The 16,515-nt window shown below is 33.5% G+C and overlaps 1 protein-coding gene across 1 annotated transcript in view; it reads left to right on the top strand.

The window, feature by feature from the left end:
- The first annotated feature begins 14,957 nt into the window (after positions 1-14,957).
- Positions 14,958-16,515, top strand: part of LOC106469948 (serine/threonine-protein kinase pim-1-like) — a 5,727-nt gene continuing 4,169 nt past the window's right edge. Inside the window, exons 1-3 of the mRNA XM_013930468.2 lie at positions 14,958-15,177; positions 15,921-16,024; positions 16,283-16,330. Coding sequence (XP_013785922.1) covers positions 15,093-15,177; positions 15,921-16,024; positions 16,283-16,330 — 237 coding nt within the window. The 5' untranslated portion in view covers positions 14,958-15,092. The remainder of the gene's footprint in view (positions 15,178-15,920; positions 16,025-16,282; positions 16,331-16,515) is intronic.

The following is a 16,515-nucleotide window of genomic DNA, read 5'->3' on the forward strand; positions in this document are numbered from 1 at the left end:
TGAACGAAATTTGCTGAACCATCGTTGACACTTATGAACGTTAAAAACATTTCCATAAACTTCTTTGATATTCTTTGTGTCTACAGAGGTGTTGATTCCCTTCTTGTATTCAAACAGCATTACATGCCGAATGTGTGTCTCGTCGTATGTCATCACTATAAAGCATTAGAGTATACTAAACTTTACACATAATATAGACTACACTAACGTGACGTTTAGGCAGTTCGTTTAACTATTATACGTGATGTACGTTTATTGGGGGGGGGGGTAATGAAAGTGTTCCAAAACGCGACATTAATTTCTTGACGACCTAATATAATAGGTTAAGGTTAAACCTAATAATCCAAGGTAAAGTCAGACTCTGCATCTTATACATTAACTCTTCACCAAATATATGATAGATTGTGTATTTACTAGGCTAAGGCGAAACCAAACTATATCTAATAAGTTTTATGTTTAAACTAGATCTTAATCGTTATAGTTTATGTACAGTTTCTTAGTTAAAGGCAACTATTATTATTGATTTCAACACATAAATATATATATATATATATGTGTGTATCCAAATGTTTATATCAGTATTTCTCACAATAATCTTTACAGTCACATTTGTTGCACGTATGAAACAATTATAATTATTATAGAATTGCTCCCCAGCAGCAAAGCAATAAGTCTATAGACTTATAACGCTAGAAAACGGGTTTCGATACCCATTGTGTAGCTTTATGTTTAAGTATAAAAACAAAACAAAAATTATAGAATTATAATGAGACTACAAAAGGCAACCTCTTCAACTAATAGATTAAGGCTTAGGCTCTCTATCTATACTTAATGATGAACGTCGAAATCTAATATTAGTGAATTAAGAACTGATCTCACACCCAGTTCAAAATGTACAACTAACACCGACTTTTATCATCTGTTGTTTGACAGGTTTTATAGGTATGAGCGACTAATTAAGACTAGTACAATTTCCTAAAGGACCCTCCAGAAACGAGGAAAATTAAACCTGCAAACATGAAATTCGTGATGAGCCAAATAATTGTAGGCAGAGCATCAATACATTTATAAATAAATATATATACACATACACCTCAAAACTAACTGTATCTGATTTTTCAAAGATTACATACACCAGAGCTTCTAGTAATTAACCATTCAACTGATTTTCTGCCAACGCTTTTCAGTTACAGGAATTCAGTGATTTAATTTGAAAATTAACATAGTTCTTGTTGCAACGCCTTTATGATGGAGGGTATCTGTTTAATGCATTACAAGATCTAATGCAGTTTTACTCCAGCATGATGTAGGAATCCTCAGCAGAGTACCCGCGCCTAATTAGACTATGCCGATGTTAAACCAGTTCTTTGAATGTGATTCTACACCAAATCATAGTTGAAAGTTAACGCAGCGTGAGTAATTAATGGTGTGGACTCGCTTCAAGTTTGTTTTCAGTGTGGTATTTTTTGAAACAAAGGAACTACAGTGAGTTACTATATGGGAGGGTACAAACTGTTTCTAATGTTACATTATGTAATATCTGCAACTAACTTAACTGAAGGATTATTGTTAGAAATACATATGAAAACACGTGTGTTTGTGTGTCTTGGAACCAAGCCAAGTAACAACAGTACCTACAATTGTAGAATACACTTATTACAACGTGTATAACTTATTTATCATGATTCAGTACACTTAAAAATATATGTATATACAAATTTTATATCGTCCTTGTAATTCATATGAAGAACTCAATGAATATGTATTAATATATATAATATACAGTTTTATTGACGTAACAGAACCTGAGATTTAACCATATAAAGACTAGTGAAAGCTAGTTGCCAGATTTATTTATTTATTTTAGTCAGGTAACGATAACGAATAAGAGCGTAAGATTAATCAAAAATTAGAAACCGGTCTCTAGGTAACTATTGCAGCGAAAAACGTAGGTTTAATCAAAAATTAGAAGCATGTCTCTAGGTGACTATTACAGCGAAAAACGTAGGTTTAATCAAAAATTAGAAACAGGTCTCTAGGTGACTATTACAGCGAAAAACGTAGGTTTAATCGAAATTTAGAAACAGATCTCTAGGTGACTATTACAGCGAAAAACGTAGACTTAATCGAAATTTAGTAGTATGTTTCTAGGTGACTATTACATTTGAAAAAGTAAGATTAATTAAAGACTAAACGCGACCCACAAAACATTTGCAGTAGTTTTCATGTCCGCTTGAATTTCCCTTATTCTGTCATTTTCACGCACACCATTTAAGCTACGCTTTCTTGCAGGCATTGCGTGTTAGATCGATAAATCCTGGTCTATTTGAAAAAATAAGATAAAATTGACGCGGTCAGTCAAACAAACTCACGTAGACCTGACTATATTTAATAAAACTACAAGTAAAGTAAACAATGAAGTTGTTGTTGTTGTTGTTTGTTTGTTAGTTAAGCACAAAGCTGCAGAATGGGCAATCTGTGCTCTGCCCGCCACGGGTATCGAAACCCGGTTTCTAGCGTTGTTAGTCCGCTGATATACCGCTGTGCCACTCGGGGGCAAACAATGAAGTATAGTAATGGTATTTATAATAGTGGTATTTATATGAAACAGTTATGACGTTCAGTATATGACACGGTTTTACGAGATGAAACAAAGAAACTCACAAAAACGAAGAACTGAACGGAAGTTAAGTTATTCCAAAGTAAAATAAATGTAAAATTGTAATGAAGGCAAACTTATCTGTATATGCAGAAACGTCTGAATGTGTATTCAAAAAGTGATAAGCATATGGCATGCGTATTTTAGACCCAAATAAGTCTAGAAAGCCTGAAGTAATTGTATTTAGTGTAATGTTCTCTTTTTTTTTCAGGAAATTACACATGGGTTAAGTGTTGTTTGTGTGAAATGGTTTGCAAATAAAAAAAAAACTAAAGTTGAAATCGAAGCCAGTCGTCATGTGATGATAATGACATTGTGTCATCGTGTACCATACTCGTTGACATTGTGTCATCGTGTACCATACTCGTTGATATTGTGTCATCGTGTACCATACTCGTTGACATTGTGTCATCGTGTACCATACTCGTTGCATTAAAACGTTTTACTAGGAGGAAAAAAAACAAGTAAGATTATCCTGAATTGAAAAGTCAATATGCAATCCGGTGTCCTCGGGCAAAGGCCTTTCTAACGATATGAGGTTTATAGCGTTTGATCAAGAAAAGTTCCGGACAGACAAACGCAAACGTATTACACTGTCTTTATATACATTAGAATCAGGTTTCTAGATGACAATTACAGCTAAGAAACTAAAATTAACTAAAGATTAGATGGAGGTCTCTAGGTAACAATTACAGCTAAGAAAGTAAAATTAACTAAAGATTAGATGGAGGTCTCTAGGTAACAATTACAGCTTAAAGTCAAATTAACCAAAACTGAGTTTAATATAAATGACAACGAGGTTTCTGAGTTAAATAAAAGTGAAAATCACGGATGACAATCATTCAGAATTGTCAAGGTGGTTGTACAAGAGAACGTGAAGTTAGTACAAAAGTAAAAATCACTTGCCTAAATGATAACTGTAGTTGAAAGTAAGATTACACAAAAGCGAAAGTAAGGTTAATCACTAAAGACAATGACCGTGTAATAATTTAACCTGAAGGTACTAAGAAATATACTTTTTTTAGAGCGTGAACTGTCATTCAAACTATTTCAAAGACACTATTATACGATATTTAACTTGGAAAAATAAACTTGACTTCGAACATGCTCTACCAGCAAATTGAGGCTATATACATCATTACAAAAATCTAGGTGCATTATATAACAACAAAATGGTTTAACAATAATAACATTTTGCTCGTAATTTTTCTTGACCATTACCAAATGTATGGTTCAGAAAAGTTGTAAAAAGTATTTGGGACTCTTTAGATCTTCCTATAAGAAATTCTGATTGTTTTGTTTGATACCAAAACACGTTTTAAGACACATAAAAGTTAAATAAATAAACATAATTAAAGACGTAACATAACATACCGACAATAAAGGACCATTAGATCTTTCAATGACGTAAGCTTCTTAATAATCTTTTTCCTTAGTAGAAGCAACTAAAGATTTAAATCCCTTAGAGACAGTTACCTTAATGCTAATTGGATCTGCCTTTATAACTTTTTCTTTTTTAGTTTTAAATACCCTTGCAATATGCCCAGCAACATTTACCCCTAATTCAGCGGTTCTGAAACTTCCTCCATTGCCGACCCATTTCAGATATCTCGAATCTCCGTGACAGTCTGGAATAAGATCTGAACTTATACATTCAGGAATAAGATCTTCTCAGCTTATACAGTCTGCAATAAGATCTCAGCTTATACAGTCTGGAATGTGATACAGGAGAGAGGCAGTTTGGAACTTTAGCTCAGTGCGTTAGTACCAACTCTCCAGTAAAGATAACTAACTGTCTGTTGTGACATTTTTATTGTGCTTGTCTTAAATAAAGATTGTTAATTTTAATTGTACACTTGTGTTTAAATCTTTCTTTACTTATCACACCTCCAGTAGTCAGAAAACATAGAATTACTTTGCGGTAAGTATCTTGTCGACTCTCCCATTACTAACAGATTTGTCGCTGTGATTGGCATCAGTCTTTCTTCAAAGTACCACACCCGAAATTCTAAAATATAACCCATCACATCCTATAAATACCATCCCCACTTATTCCTAAACTACCTCTGAGTCTAACCAATACTGAAGTTATGCTAATATTAATTTTAATTCTATATAAATAGTATTATCAATCTAGCCATTCAATATTTGTATTTAACTAAAATTAAGCTATTCCAAAGTTTATGGGTCAAATTATAGTTAAATTTAACAATAATTTGTTCAAATATCCTACATTTACTGATATTGTTAATTACTAATATTAGTACCGCAACTGAAGGTGTACACGTCTAAGTTGTTAGTTAGGATACACTTCACATAACTAATTTAAATTGCTCATTTTAAGTGATTTACTAAAGATTTACGAATTCAAACGTTGCAACACGTAGAGTGTATTTAAGACTATAGATCAGTCTCAAATAAAAATTATTTTTATTGAATAAAACAAAAAACGACTGTTGTTTTTAACTGTATTTATTTAAAGACTTAGCAGCTACAAAATAACAGTGGGAACAATAATTTTAAGTCTTAATTTGCCCCCCAGTAGCACAGCGGTATGTCTGCGGACTTACAACGCTAGAATCCGGGTTTCGATACCCCTGGTGGGCAGAGCACAGATAGCCCATTGTGTAGCTTTGTGCTTAATTTCAAACAAACAAACAAAAAGTCTTAATTTAAATAAATTATTGTTCCTATCTAGCTCACACTTGTGTTACTTATTTACTTAAATTTCATTACTTTTGTATCGTAAAATATTATACAAGCTTGTAAGTATAATTAACTATCCAAAACAATCAGTACGCTTAGGCCTAACGATAGTATTAAGACTTTCATTGCAATATTAGGCTTAGTTGTACTTACAGTAACAAGACCTAAAAATTGGTTAATCCAAATTAATATGACTAAAATACGATAAATTAACTACCATAGACTTTCAGTAATATAAAAAAATGCTTATCTTCTTTCAGGAAAAGAATATACAATATGAAATAGCTATCAGCTAGTGTAGAAAGCGGAGTAATAGTAGAATATCTAGGGGTGAAGACCACACCCCATTTACTAAACATCATTCACTTAGGCTCATTTTATGGCCTGGTCAGCAATTAACTAGTGAATAGATTAAAGCAGGTAGGACTAAGAAATAAGATTAGCCACGGCGCTAGGAAACTCTGCGATTAAAATTATTAGTAAGCCTAATACGCTACTCACGGCAATAAAGTATGCCTACCAGTTCAGCGACGTATAAGTTTAGGCTTGAGATATTCCTTAATACTTGAAAAAGCTTTGTCCTACTTCAAACGAAGGTAAACTCAAATATATACCAAAAACAGTGCAGTAGCAGACGACGCATGCTAATAATCTGAGCACGCGCACATTTTATTAGGGATTGTGGAAATTATAGCAAATCTGCTTTAGAAAACAGATTTCAAGTAGTCACTTCAACGAAATATGTTATTTTGTTTGATATTTTGAATTTAACGTCCTGGAATATATAAATAAAAATCATCGTAAGATCTCAGCAACTCTAAGCCGCGTCGAACAGAAATCCAGGATGGTGCATACCACTGGAGCCAAGAAATCCAAGCCTTTAGTACATGTAAAGATTTGAAATGGTATACGCGACTATCTATAGGACGAACTACTTTGTCGCGCTTACGCGCAACGACTTCGTTTATTAAAAACTAAAAGCGTTTGTAACTACTCTGTCACAGAACTTTACAAAGTTCCATCCTTTACTTACTAACAAATACCACTACCATGCACCCATAGGCAAGTTGACGAATAAATAATTTAAAAAATGTGTTTAGGAAGCCGTTGATGGAACCACTCAGCACTTCTAGGGTTAAGAAATTAGATGCTTGAGAAAAAAAAGATGTATGTTTATAGCGCTTGGTAGTATTTTGGGTATTCCGTAAGTGCCGTTTCTTTCTCATTTGTGCCCCCCACCCCGGTATGTCCGCGGACTTACACCGCCAGAAATCGGGTTTCGATACCCATGGTGGGAAGAGCACAGATAGCCCAATGTGTAGCTTTGTGCTTAACTACAAAGAAACTCCATTTGTGCTCGGGTATTAAAGAATAGTATGAATGTAAACATACCTTTTCACTGATCCAGTTTTACCCCCTTCCCACATATACAATTGACCTGATATCCTAACTTTTTTCTATTATAGCACGTGCACAGACTAATGAACTAAGATGGAGTCAAAATAGTGCTAATGAATTGCTTTTTCTTTAACGCGAAAATGACCGGGCCACTTCATGAGTTGGGAAAATTGTTTTTTTTTACGATTATATTTTGTGTTTTTTGTTTATTTTTCTTTTGTTTGGGTATTAATATGATGCCATAGACTTACTAGCTGAAGTTTACCACACACACACATATATATATATACATACAATTGTACACAAAATAAATAGTAATATGTAAATGTACTTATTATACGTGATAAAAATTAAGTTTATAACTGAAACTTTTTGAGCAACTTAATGTCAGTTTGTATTGTTTTTAAATGCAAAGCTGCACAATGGGCTGACAATGTTATACCCATTGCAGGAATTGAACGTCAAGTTTTAGCGTTTCAAGCTCCCAAACTTTACACAAGCCACTGGAAGGCAATCATGCAGGTCTCAAATTGTAAAACTATATTTTGTGAATCAATTCGATTACACATTTTCACTACGTTGATTTTATGTTATAAGACTATTTTGTACAGTAAAATACAATTGGGCTGTACAATGAGAGACAAAAGATTCTCTGAAATGCTATTTTTATGTGCAGTATAATGCTTTAAAATTTTCAACGCCGAAAGACAGCGAAACATTAGAAACCGATAACTTTACAATTTGTAATAAAAATCACATAAACTACAGATATTTTTTCCCTACATTCCTTTGCACTTGTCAATTTCGGATTGAGAATTAGAAGCGTGTAAAGTTAGCGTATCTTTTGTTTCTCACAAATCACTTCCCAAGTGGTATTTCCTTCAGTACAAGAACTTGTCAGTTGCGCTAGACTATGACAGAAAAAATATTCTTTCTTTTTTTTTTCTTTTGTCGTTTCATTCTAGTCACAGTAAGGAAACTAGCGGACCAGCAGAGGGTTGCGCTATTTCTGAGGCCAGGAGAAGTATCCAACTTGTGGGAAGCTTTAGGGGTATGGATGATCAGTGAAAGAAAAAAGTCTTCAATCAGTGTAGAGTAGATGAGACTGAAGAAACAAGTGGTTAAAGCAGAAATGGACAGTAATCATAGCGTCAAAGAACTATTATGCAAAAGTAACAACCGTACTGAGAAACAGTAATTAATTAAGATGGACAGAAGATATGAGGTGGTAAAAGTGACATCGGGATAGCATAAAAATTAGAATTATCCATTAGAAAAGATACCTGATAAATGTTAAGGAGACGCTCAGCAGGTAGAGCGAGCTTCTAGGATGGATTTATAGACAAACCCAGCAAGCCCGCAAAGTTAACATTATTGTTACTAAAGCACCAGTGTGTGTGGGTATTTTTGACGAAGTTTATAGAGATATGAAATGAGTAAAGGAAAAGTAATACGGTCATATAGTTCTTTGGTGGGACTGGGAAGACGATTCCGAAAAGCTACTCTGAGAGCATGATGTTCCAGAATAATTAGACAATCGCAATATATAGGTAGAGGAAGCTAATGTCCATGCTCATTGACCATAGGTAATAAATACAGAAACAAACAAAAGATTTATAAATTTAGAGTAAAAGAGAAGAACTCAATCACTAGTAAGTCCCAATGAGGCATCGTGTGAAATAGTTTCTCTTAACAACTCTGGGGCAGTTCTTTGAAAGAATCTGAAAGCTGAATAGGAAATGGTGAAGATGTACGTTGAAGAGTCGAGAGTCACGACAAGGTTTAACCTTCCTATGATCTGAGACCAAACAGTATAGTTTTAGTGTTATTCAGTATAAGATACCATATTTCACACCATTGGAGGAAACGATCAACAGCCTGTTGAAGAACCCCGTTAGGTGTGATCATTGTACATCAAGTAGCAAACAGGACTGTGTCTTCTGCATCCTGAAAATAGCCGGGTTGTGGTACACGTGAAACATAAAGTACGTAAAGTAAAGGTGATAAAACAGAACGTTGTGGAACTTCTGACAAGACATGGAAGAGCCGAGATAAAGTGGTGTCCAGTGATATGACAGTCTGGCTGATGTTCATGAAGAAAAGTTGAACTAAGTAATTCATTGTTTCATGGAACAAAGTTTATAGACCAATCCATGGTGCCAAACGGTATCAAATACTTTCTCAAAGTCCAAAAACAGAAGACCAGATTGGCGATTGTTATTGAAATTCTTTGGTGATAACATCAGACAGCCTAAGGAGCTGGTCCATATAGGAAAGTCGAGGCCAAAACCAAACTTGTGAATTGGGCAAGAGGTTATTTTCTGAAATAAAACAATGTGACCGAGAGACTAAAAATATGCTCAATATCTTGCTGAAAACACTGGTAAGGCTAATAGGGCGATAAGAGTTCACTAGTGATGGAGGTTTATTGGGCTTAAGAAATAAAATAATTTTAGAGTTTTAGTTAGTGAGAGTAAAATCTGTTGCGTAAAATGACAGTAAATAAAATGGCTAGTTATAAATCGAATTTGCGAGGAGTATTCCGCAGTTGGAAGTATGTAATGCTGTCCAATCAAAGTGCTGTATTTGCATGTAATGTATGAAAAACGATTCAGAAACGGGTCAAAATAAAATAACATTGTAAATGTAATTAATTTTCGAAATATTAATTTGCTACTACAGCACGCTACCTCTTAATACAAGGTAATAAGACAAACAAAACATAGTCAACAGAAAATGAGAAACATTTCTTAAGCTGTTATTGTTTGTTGATCTTCCCGCAAAGCTACTCAAGGTCTATTTGCGCCAGCCGTCTCTAATTTTGAAATGATATACTAGATGAAAGGCAGCTAGTCAACACCAATAACTGTCAACTCTTGGGCTACTTTAATGTAATAGTAGGATTTAATCGTCAATCCTATAAAACATTCCTGGCCCCAAATTGCGGAGTACAATTTTTTATTTTTGTGATAACGGGGGTACGAACCACATATCTGAAGTAAATCTATAGATTTTATTTTTAGAATTTTCAAGCAAAGTTACACAAGAGTGTACAATCAACCATAATTTTTAACTCACAGAGTGTAGGGAAGGCAGCTAGTCAACATCATCCACTGCCATCTCTTAGATTAATTCTGCCTGTTTGAATAGTCCCCTCCCCAGAGACTCACCGGAAAGTCTACAGGTTAAAAATAGGGTTTCGATACCCGTGGTGGGCAAAGCACAGATAGCCCATTGCGCAGTTTTGTGTTTAACAACAACCAAACCAAATTAAATAGTGGAATTTGACCGTCACTTTTATTTTACACCAAAAAAAAAAATAATAATAATGATAAGCGCATTTTTTTTGCTTTTTTTTTAGTCAATTCTAACAAGCAGAATGTGTAGGTTGAGCAAGAATTGTTATGGGAAATGATCCAAAATAGAAAAACGATTGATACTCAACAGGGTCAGATAAAGGAAATTCCGTGGAAGTTCCTTATTTTCTTTTTAACACTGACCACATGGTAATTTAGAAGTTTTACTCAGAAGTCTTGAATCATCACAATTCACTGTAACTTCGCACCAAATTTGGTCCAGTTCCCTCATTTATTTTAAGTAACATTTTGCTCACGTCATATAGATTGCTATTGAGCTCCACTGAACTTCATATTTGGCCATTAATTCCCATAAATATTAACGTAGCTACACCGTGGCCGACTGGGGTCAAGGTCATTTTGTCAGTATTGGATCATGCAATTTGTGAAAATCTAGTAACGGAGGGGTGGATAACGATGTAAAAGGGTAATAGCGTTAAGCGTTTATAACCCGACCCGAAGGCAATGACAACTTTTATTGTAAAAATTGGAAACGTTCAGATAATTATTACATTTCTTGTTTCATCATAAATACGCTCACCCATTTCTACGTCATTAACATTTGGTCTTATTTCACAAAACAGTTTCAGTTAGAAAAGCTACGTAAGCATGTTTATATTTATTGATATCTAATCGATTAATACACTAAATTTTGTCCCTATATCCTTTTTTAGGGGGGATAGATGGTGGTGCTTTCCTAAAACTATAGATTATAACTTGCACGAGCTTTTATGCTTAATCCATAATAATAAACAACTTTAAAATATGATAAGTTTGTTGTCGTTTTTACGTTTATTGTACAATGATTGTTCCTAATGCTTCAAGGTTAAACTTTTTAATTTTAATTAGAGACGCGGTTGATCTTGTGCCAGAAATCTGGATTTCGAAGATGGGTTCGAATCCGTATGATACCACAAAATATTCCCTGCATTTTAAGCTTTGGTGCGTTATAAGAATGATAGACAATCTCTTAGCGCAGAAGACTGATAGTAAGGTGCCTTCCCTTTCTTAAGTATTTCAAAATTAGGGTAGTTTTCCCATAAATACAAATTTAATTACGTTTTTATATTATCTTAAATAAATTTTTAGAGAGAGAGTATTGAAACGTTGAATAATTTTATATGGACTGCTTCTGTGTGAAACGTTGTTTCTAAAGCTATACAGAAGAAGTGCATACAAAACTATTTGTACTCAAACTGAACCATGTTAAACTATATATGTGTGTGAGTCTACGTAGATATTTACGCATACAGTTAAAGATATTTTGCAACAGGATATGACCTGAAATACCAAGATTACTGAGACGATGGCTCTTGATCACGACCCCGTTTCTCAAAAATAGCCTAAAGGGGAATTTGACCGTTAGTAGTAAAGGGCAAATCACATGCCTCAGCGAAGGTCTTGTAGTCCAGTGGTTACCAAACTGGTGTTCACGAGACAGTCTTGAGAGGAATTTATGCACATGTAGAAATATTATCTTTAAAACTTCCCTGAACGCTGTACAATGTAATATTTTCAATGAGATTTGTACTTTTTATAATAAATATGACAACGCAAAGTTGTTATGGTTTATTTTGAATTTCGCGCAAAGTTACATGAGGGCTATCTGCACTAGCTGTCTTTTAGCAGTGAAAGACTAGAGGGAAGGCAGCTCTTCTACCAACGTCACATTATAACGCCCCCACGTCTTAAATGCGAGTATGTTTAGTGGTACGGAGATTCGAGCCCGCAACCCGCAGATTGGGAATCGAACGCCCTAACCGCCTGACCTCGTTGTTATGTTAAATTAAAATTGTAATGAAAGTAAAGTAACTCAGATTGGTTATTATTTAAATATTTTTTAAATCATTAGATGGGGTTCTCATCCAGGGTGTCTAAGGTATTGGGGCTCTGACTTAAGTACATTAACACGCTTTTGATACATCTGAACTGCTCCCACAATGTTTTATGGCCAGTAGGAACAAACAATGTATTATATGTTAAACCTTTTAAAACTTCAATCAAATATTTAAATTTTGCCAAAGTAATGAGAGCGGAAAGTTTTCTATGTCATTTGGTAAAATATGTTTTTTTTACAAAATACAGCAAGTCGAACAAAAACCCAATAATTAAGATTTTTTCGCGCACATACAATACTCGAGTGCACAAATAATAATACAAGAAAATGATGCTTATCAAATTGTTTCCAAAGCTAAAATATGTTCTGAATTTGTGAAAGAACCCATAATAGTAAAGAATATATATCTGTTTTTGTCGTGATATAACTTGAACCTGGATAAGTTGTTAAGTCCATTAACTGAGAAATCTAAACTACAAGTAAAACAGTATAAGTTGAATTCATTCTAAAAATTCAGAACTACTTTCAAGTATAAAAGCTGTAAATCTACACTGACAGACATATCGAGAAGTCTTCTGGCAGCTTAGCGGTAATATAATGTTAGAATTTGGGGCTCAAGTCCAGTGGCGGACACAGCCGATAACTCACTCATTGTGCATTGAAGATGTCAATTATGAATTTCACTGGTTAGTTCTATTTTAGTCTTCTTGCTCAACATTTTTATGTCTGAAGCCGATCATATGACCGAAAACAAAGCTTACAATATTCCTTTCAGTTTTTTTAGTAATAAATTACTTATATGTAAATATCTCTTTGATTTCATACTAAATGTTCTACGAATTTCCTGGTTAATTTTAAGCGTCAATACCGTTTGAAATTAAACATTGCGTACAACTTTCGGTGTTTATATTAGTTTCCTTGTTTGCCTACTGTCCAAGAACACTCCGTTTTGGCTTTCTGCATATAAATATATGCAAGCTTTAATTTAAACATATTTTATACAAACGAACATCATATGGTTGGGGCTGAGTCTAAAGTGAAAAAAATAGTTCGGTTTGAATTTCGCACAAAACTACACAAGCTATCTGTACTAGCCATCCATAATTAAGGGAAGACGGATAATCAACACCACCCATCACCAACTGCTGGGCTACTCGTGTGAGCATGTTCGGTGACGGGGATTCGAACCCGTGACCCTCAGATTGCGAGTCGAGCGCCCTTAATCGTTTGTTTTAAATAAAGTGATTTGTTTTCCATGTTAAACTTCTTGTTTCTAGTCTCTTCTTATTGTGCTCGCACTTGGCTTATTCAGACTTTACACATCTCCTTAAGAACCTCTTGTTATTGTGGTTATTGACCGAGTGTATCTTAAAATATAACATAGGCACAAAATTGGCAGACTAACTTTTTTCATAGAGTTGTCATCTATAATTAGCAAAGTTTACTTTATTTTCAATGGACGAGGAAGTTACTGAATGGTTTTGATCTTTAGTTTCAGGAAACCTCAAAACAGTAAGCCTTTTTTATGTACTGCCAGCTCTTTTTTTAGCACAACTTGTTGTTTCTTAGAAGGATGCAAGCTAAGCCTTTTCGCAGACTTCTAATACTGCTTAGTGAAACATATAGTTGTACTAGTTGAATAATTGATAAATGCTGGAAATAGAACATGGGTAATATAAAATCGTATGATTTAAAAAAAATTAAAAGAACAGAATGTTCTGACTGGTTTTATAGTTGGTGTTCAAGTTACAAAAAAGTAACTTGCGAAACTTGTACTTAAGAAAACTAGAACGAACTGATAAAATTCACATTAATATTGGTATAATTTATTTAATTTTGTTAGTTAAAACATTTAGCAGCCTCCTTCAAGTTTATAAATATAATGCAGCAAAGTTCTTAATGATGCTTTTTAACATTTTGAGACGAAAGTGACTAAAATATAAGATACCACTACCATTAAAATATATATTATGATGAGTGAAAATTACTTTGGCTTTATAATCTGAATTTAATACTGAATCAGAAATATAAGTTTACAGTAATTAATTCTTACGGGCTTTTTTTTCATGTGTATGTTGAAAAAACTCCATTGTAAAAACAATCTTACTACCAGCACTGGTGCAGATAGACAGTTGACAAATATTTCTTGAAATAACAAAGAAAAAATATGATTTCTTTTACATTATTCAGAGTGCATTATTTATATTTATGATGATTAACATTGTTGTCTGTGTTTCACTACCTAATAATTTAGTTTATTATTTAATCAGAAACCGAAGGTTTAATATAATCAGATAACTTAATTAACCCTTTCTAATAATAATTAAAATTAAGTTATTTTTCACATAACAGTGAAGTAGAACTTAGAGAAGATTTTGTACTATTGACAGCCCATTTACTAGTTTATGAATCCATGTTTAAATTGTAATAAGCTCTTTGAAAAAAAATCAAGTATTTTGGTTTTATTACTTATTTAAAAATAATACACAGCTCAGTTGTTGTATTTTATCGAACTTTAAGAAAAAAAAATTCCGTTAGACAAAAAATAATCCCAACAATCGTGATAAAGTTTACCGCAAAAACAAGTTGAAAGTGAGTTTTGAAATTGATTCCGACTTAAGTACATCTTAGGTATTAGAGAAACCCACGCCTAACAATAACCCAAACAGAAATTCCTAAGTAAATACAGCGAGTAATCTCAACTGTCATTGGAGAATTTTTGGCGCGTACACATTTCTTTTACACGTTGCACCAGGGTAGTAGAAAACGGGCAATTAACTGCCCAAAACTGTGACCGTCCGCGCCATAAAAAGTAGATCAAGATACTTGTTTATGAATTAGCATTAATATTGGCTTTTATATTAATAAATGCATATAAGTGAATTACATAGAGCATTTTTTCATTTTCTATAGCTTAAAATAAACATTATTATAAACAGACAGCAGCGGAGGAACACACTGGTACGTACTTTTATTTTCCAGCCAACTATCAACTGTTCTCATATCGTAGTAAACGTTTGACGTGTTGGGGTTGGTGGTTAGGAGAGAGAGAGTATTTAACGTTAGTGAGATCAAGTTTTCTGGTTCTCTCATCAGTGGTATTGAATACGCTGATAATCAATCTTTGATTCTAAACATGTTGGCTAGAAAGATTTCAAATTTATCGGGTGTTTTTTCTTCAAACTCATACTCACATGCGCTCGCAGAAAAAGAAAGATCGGGTAAGCTTACATTTTTTTTTATTCGCATTGTACGTTACCGATGCCCGTTTAGTATTGTAAAACTGAGTAATAGTGTTAGTGTCACATCAATAATTAGGAAGGGTAACATGTAAAGAATTGTAATTATATTTTATTATAGTGTCATAGTAAATTAAACCGAATAGTTTAAGGTTGGATTATATAAGTAATTTTTAGCTTAGCAAAAAGTTAAACTAAATGTAAGTTGCAAAATCCCGTATAGGCATAGGATACTGATGTTACTACCACTACCAGCACTATTAACTACTACTATTAGTAGTACTACCAATGATACTAGTCCGAGTAGTATTAATACTAGAAATAAATTACTTTATAGCACCAAAATGGTATTTAATTAGACACTCAACTGTAAAGCTTCTGCACGAGCGTTCACTAAAACACAAACAGAAATTAAAGAGTTCAAATAGTAGTAGCCATTGTGTTGTTAATGTTAGCACTGGATAGCAGTATTTCTTGATCTTATGTCATGACTTGTTTTAATATTACGATTATTAAAAGTGAGGACTTGCTACTTTATATATAATAAGTTAAACGTAAACCGTGAAGGGGTTTTATTTTTAGGATGTATATTTCAACTTGTAAGTTTTAAACTTAATAAATGATTACTTATTCTTGAGATAACTAAAACAAATATATAACATGCTAAATATTAATTAATGTAGACTTATGACGTAACTAACGTTTTTTATTGTTGTTTTTTTTAGTCCGTCAAGAACCGCTTGAGAAGGCTTATAGAATTGGCACACTGCTTGGGAAAGGTGGATTTGGCACAGTTTACGCCGGAACACGGCTAAGAGATAATGCGCATGTACGTTACCTGTCTGATTTTTAAAACGATAATAAAACACACCACCAGGTTTTTAACTTTCTGATGTCATCTTAACTATAAAATTACCATGTTATTTATTACTATTAGTGTTGTGTAGCGCTACTTCATTTCTAAAATTATTACAATGAAACTAATTGTATTCACTGATCTTGCTAAAATTTTGAATAGAATATTGGAATACTGAAAAGTTTAACTTTAAGTTTGTAATAGAGAAAGTAACAAGGTTTTTTATTTCAGGTTGCGATTAAGCGTATACCAAAAGAAAAAGTGTCGGATTGGGGACAGGTGAGTGATGGAGATAACATTCATATATAACTGATTTAATTGTAAACCATGTATTTTGGTGTTAGAGCAACAGTAAGCCGAGCAGTATTTTTATTGATATATGTTGGCAATGCGAAGATATATATATATATACACACACACACACACACACACACACACACACACACACACACACACACACACAC

The sequence above is a fragment of the Limulus polyphemus genome, unplaced genomic scaffold, assembly GCF_000517525.1.
Source record: "Limulus polyphemus unplaced genomic scaffold, Limulus_polyphemus-2.1.2 Scaffold3738, whole genome shotgun sequence".
Taxonomy (NCBI): domain Eukaryota; kingdom Metazoa; phylum Arthropoda; class Merostomata; order Xiphosura; family Limulidae; genus Limulus; species Limulus polyphemus.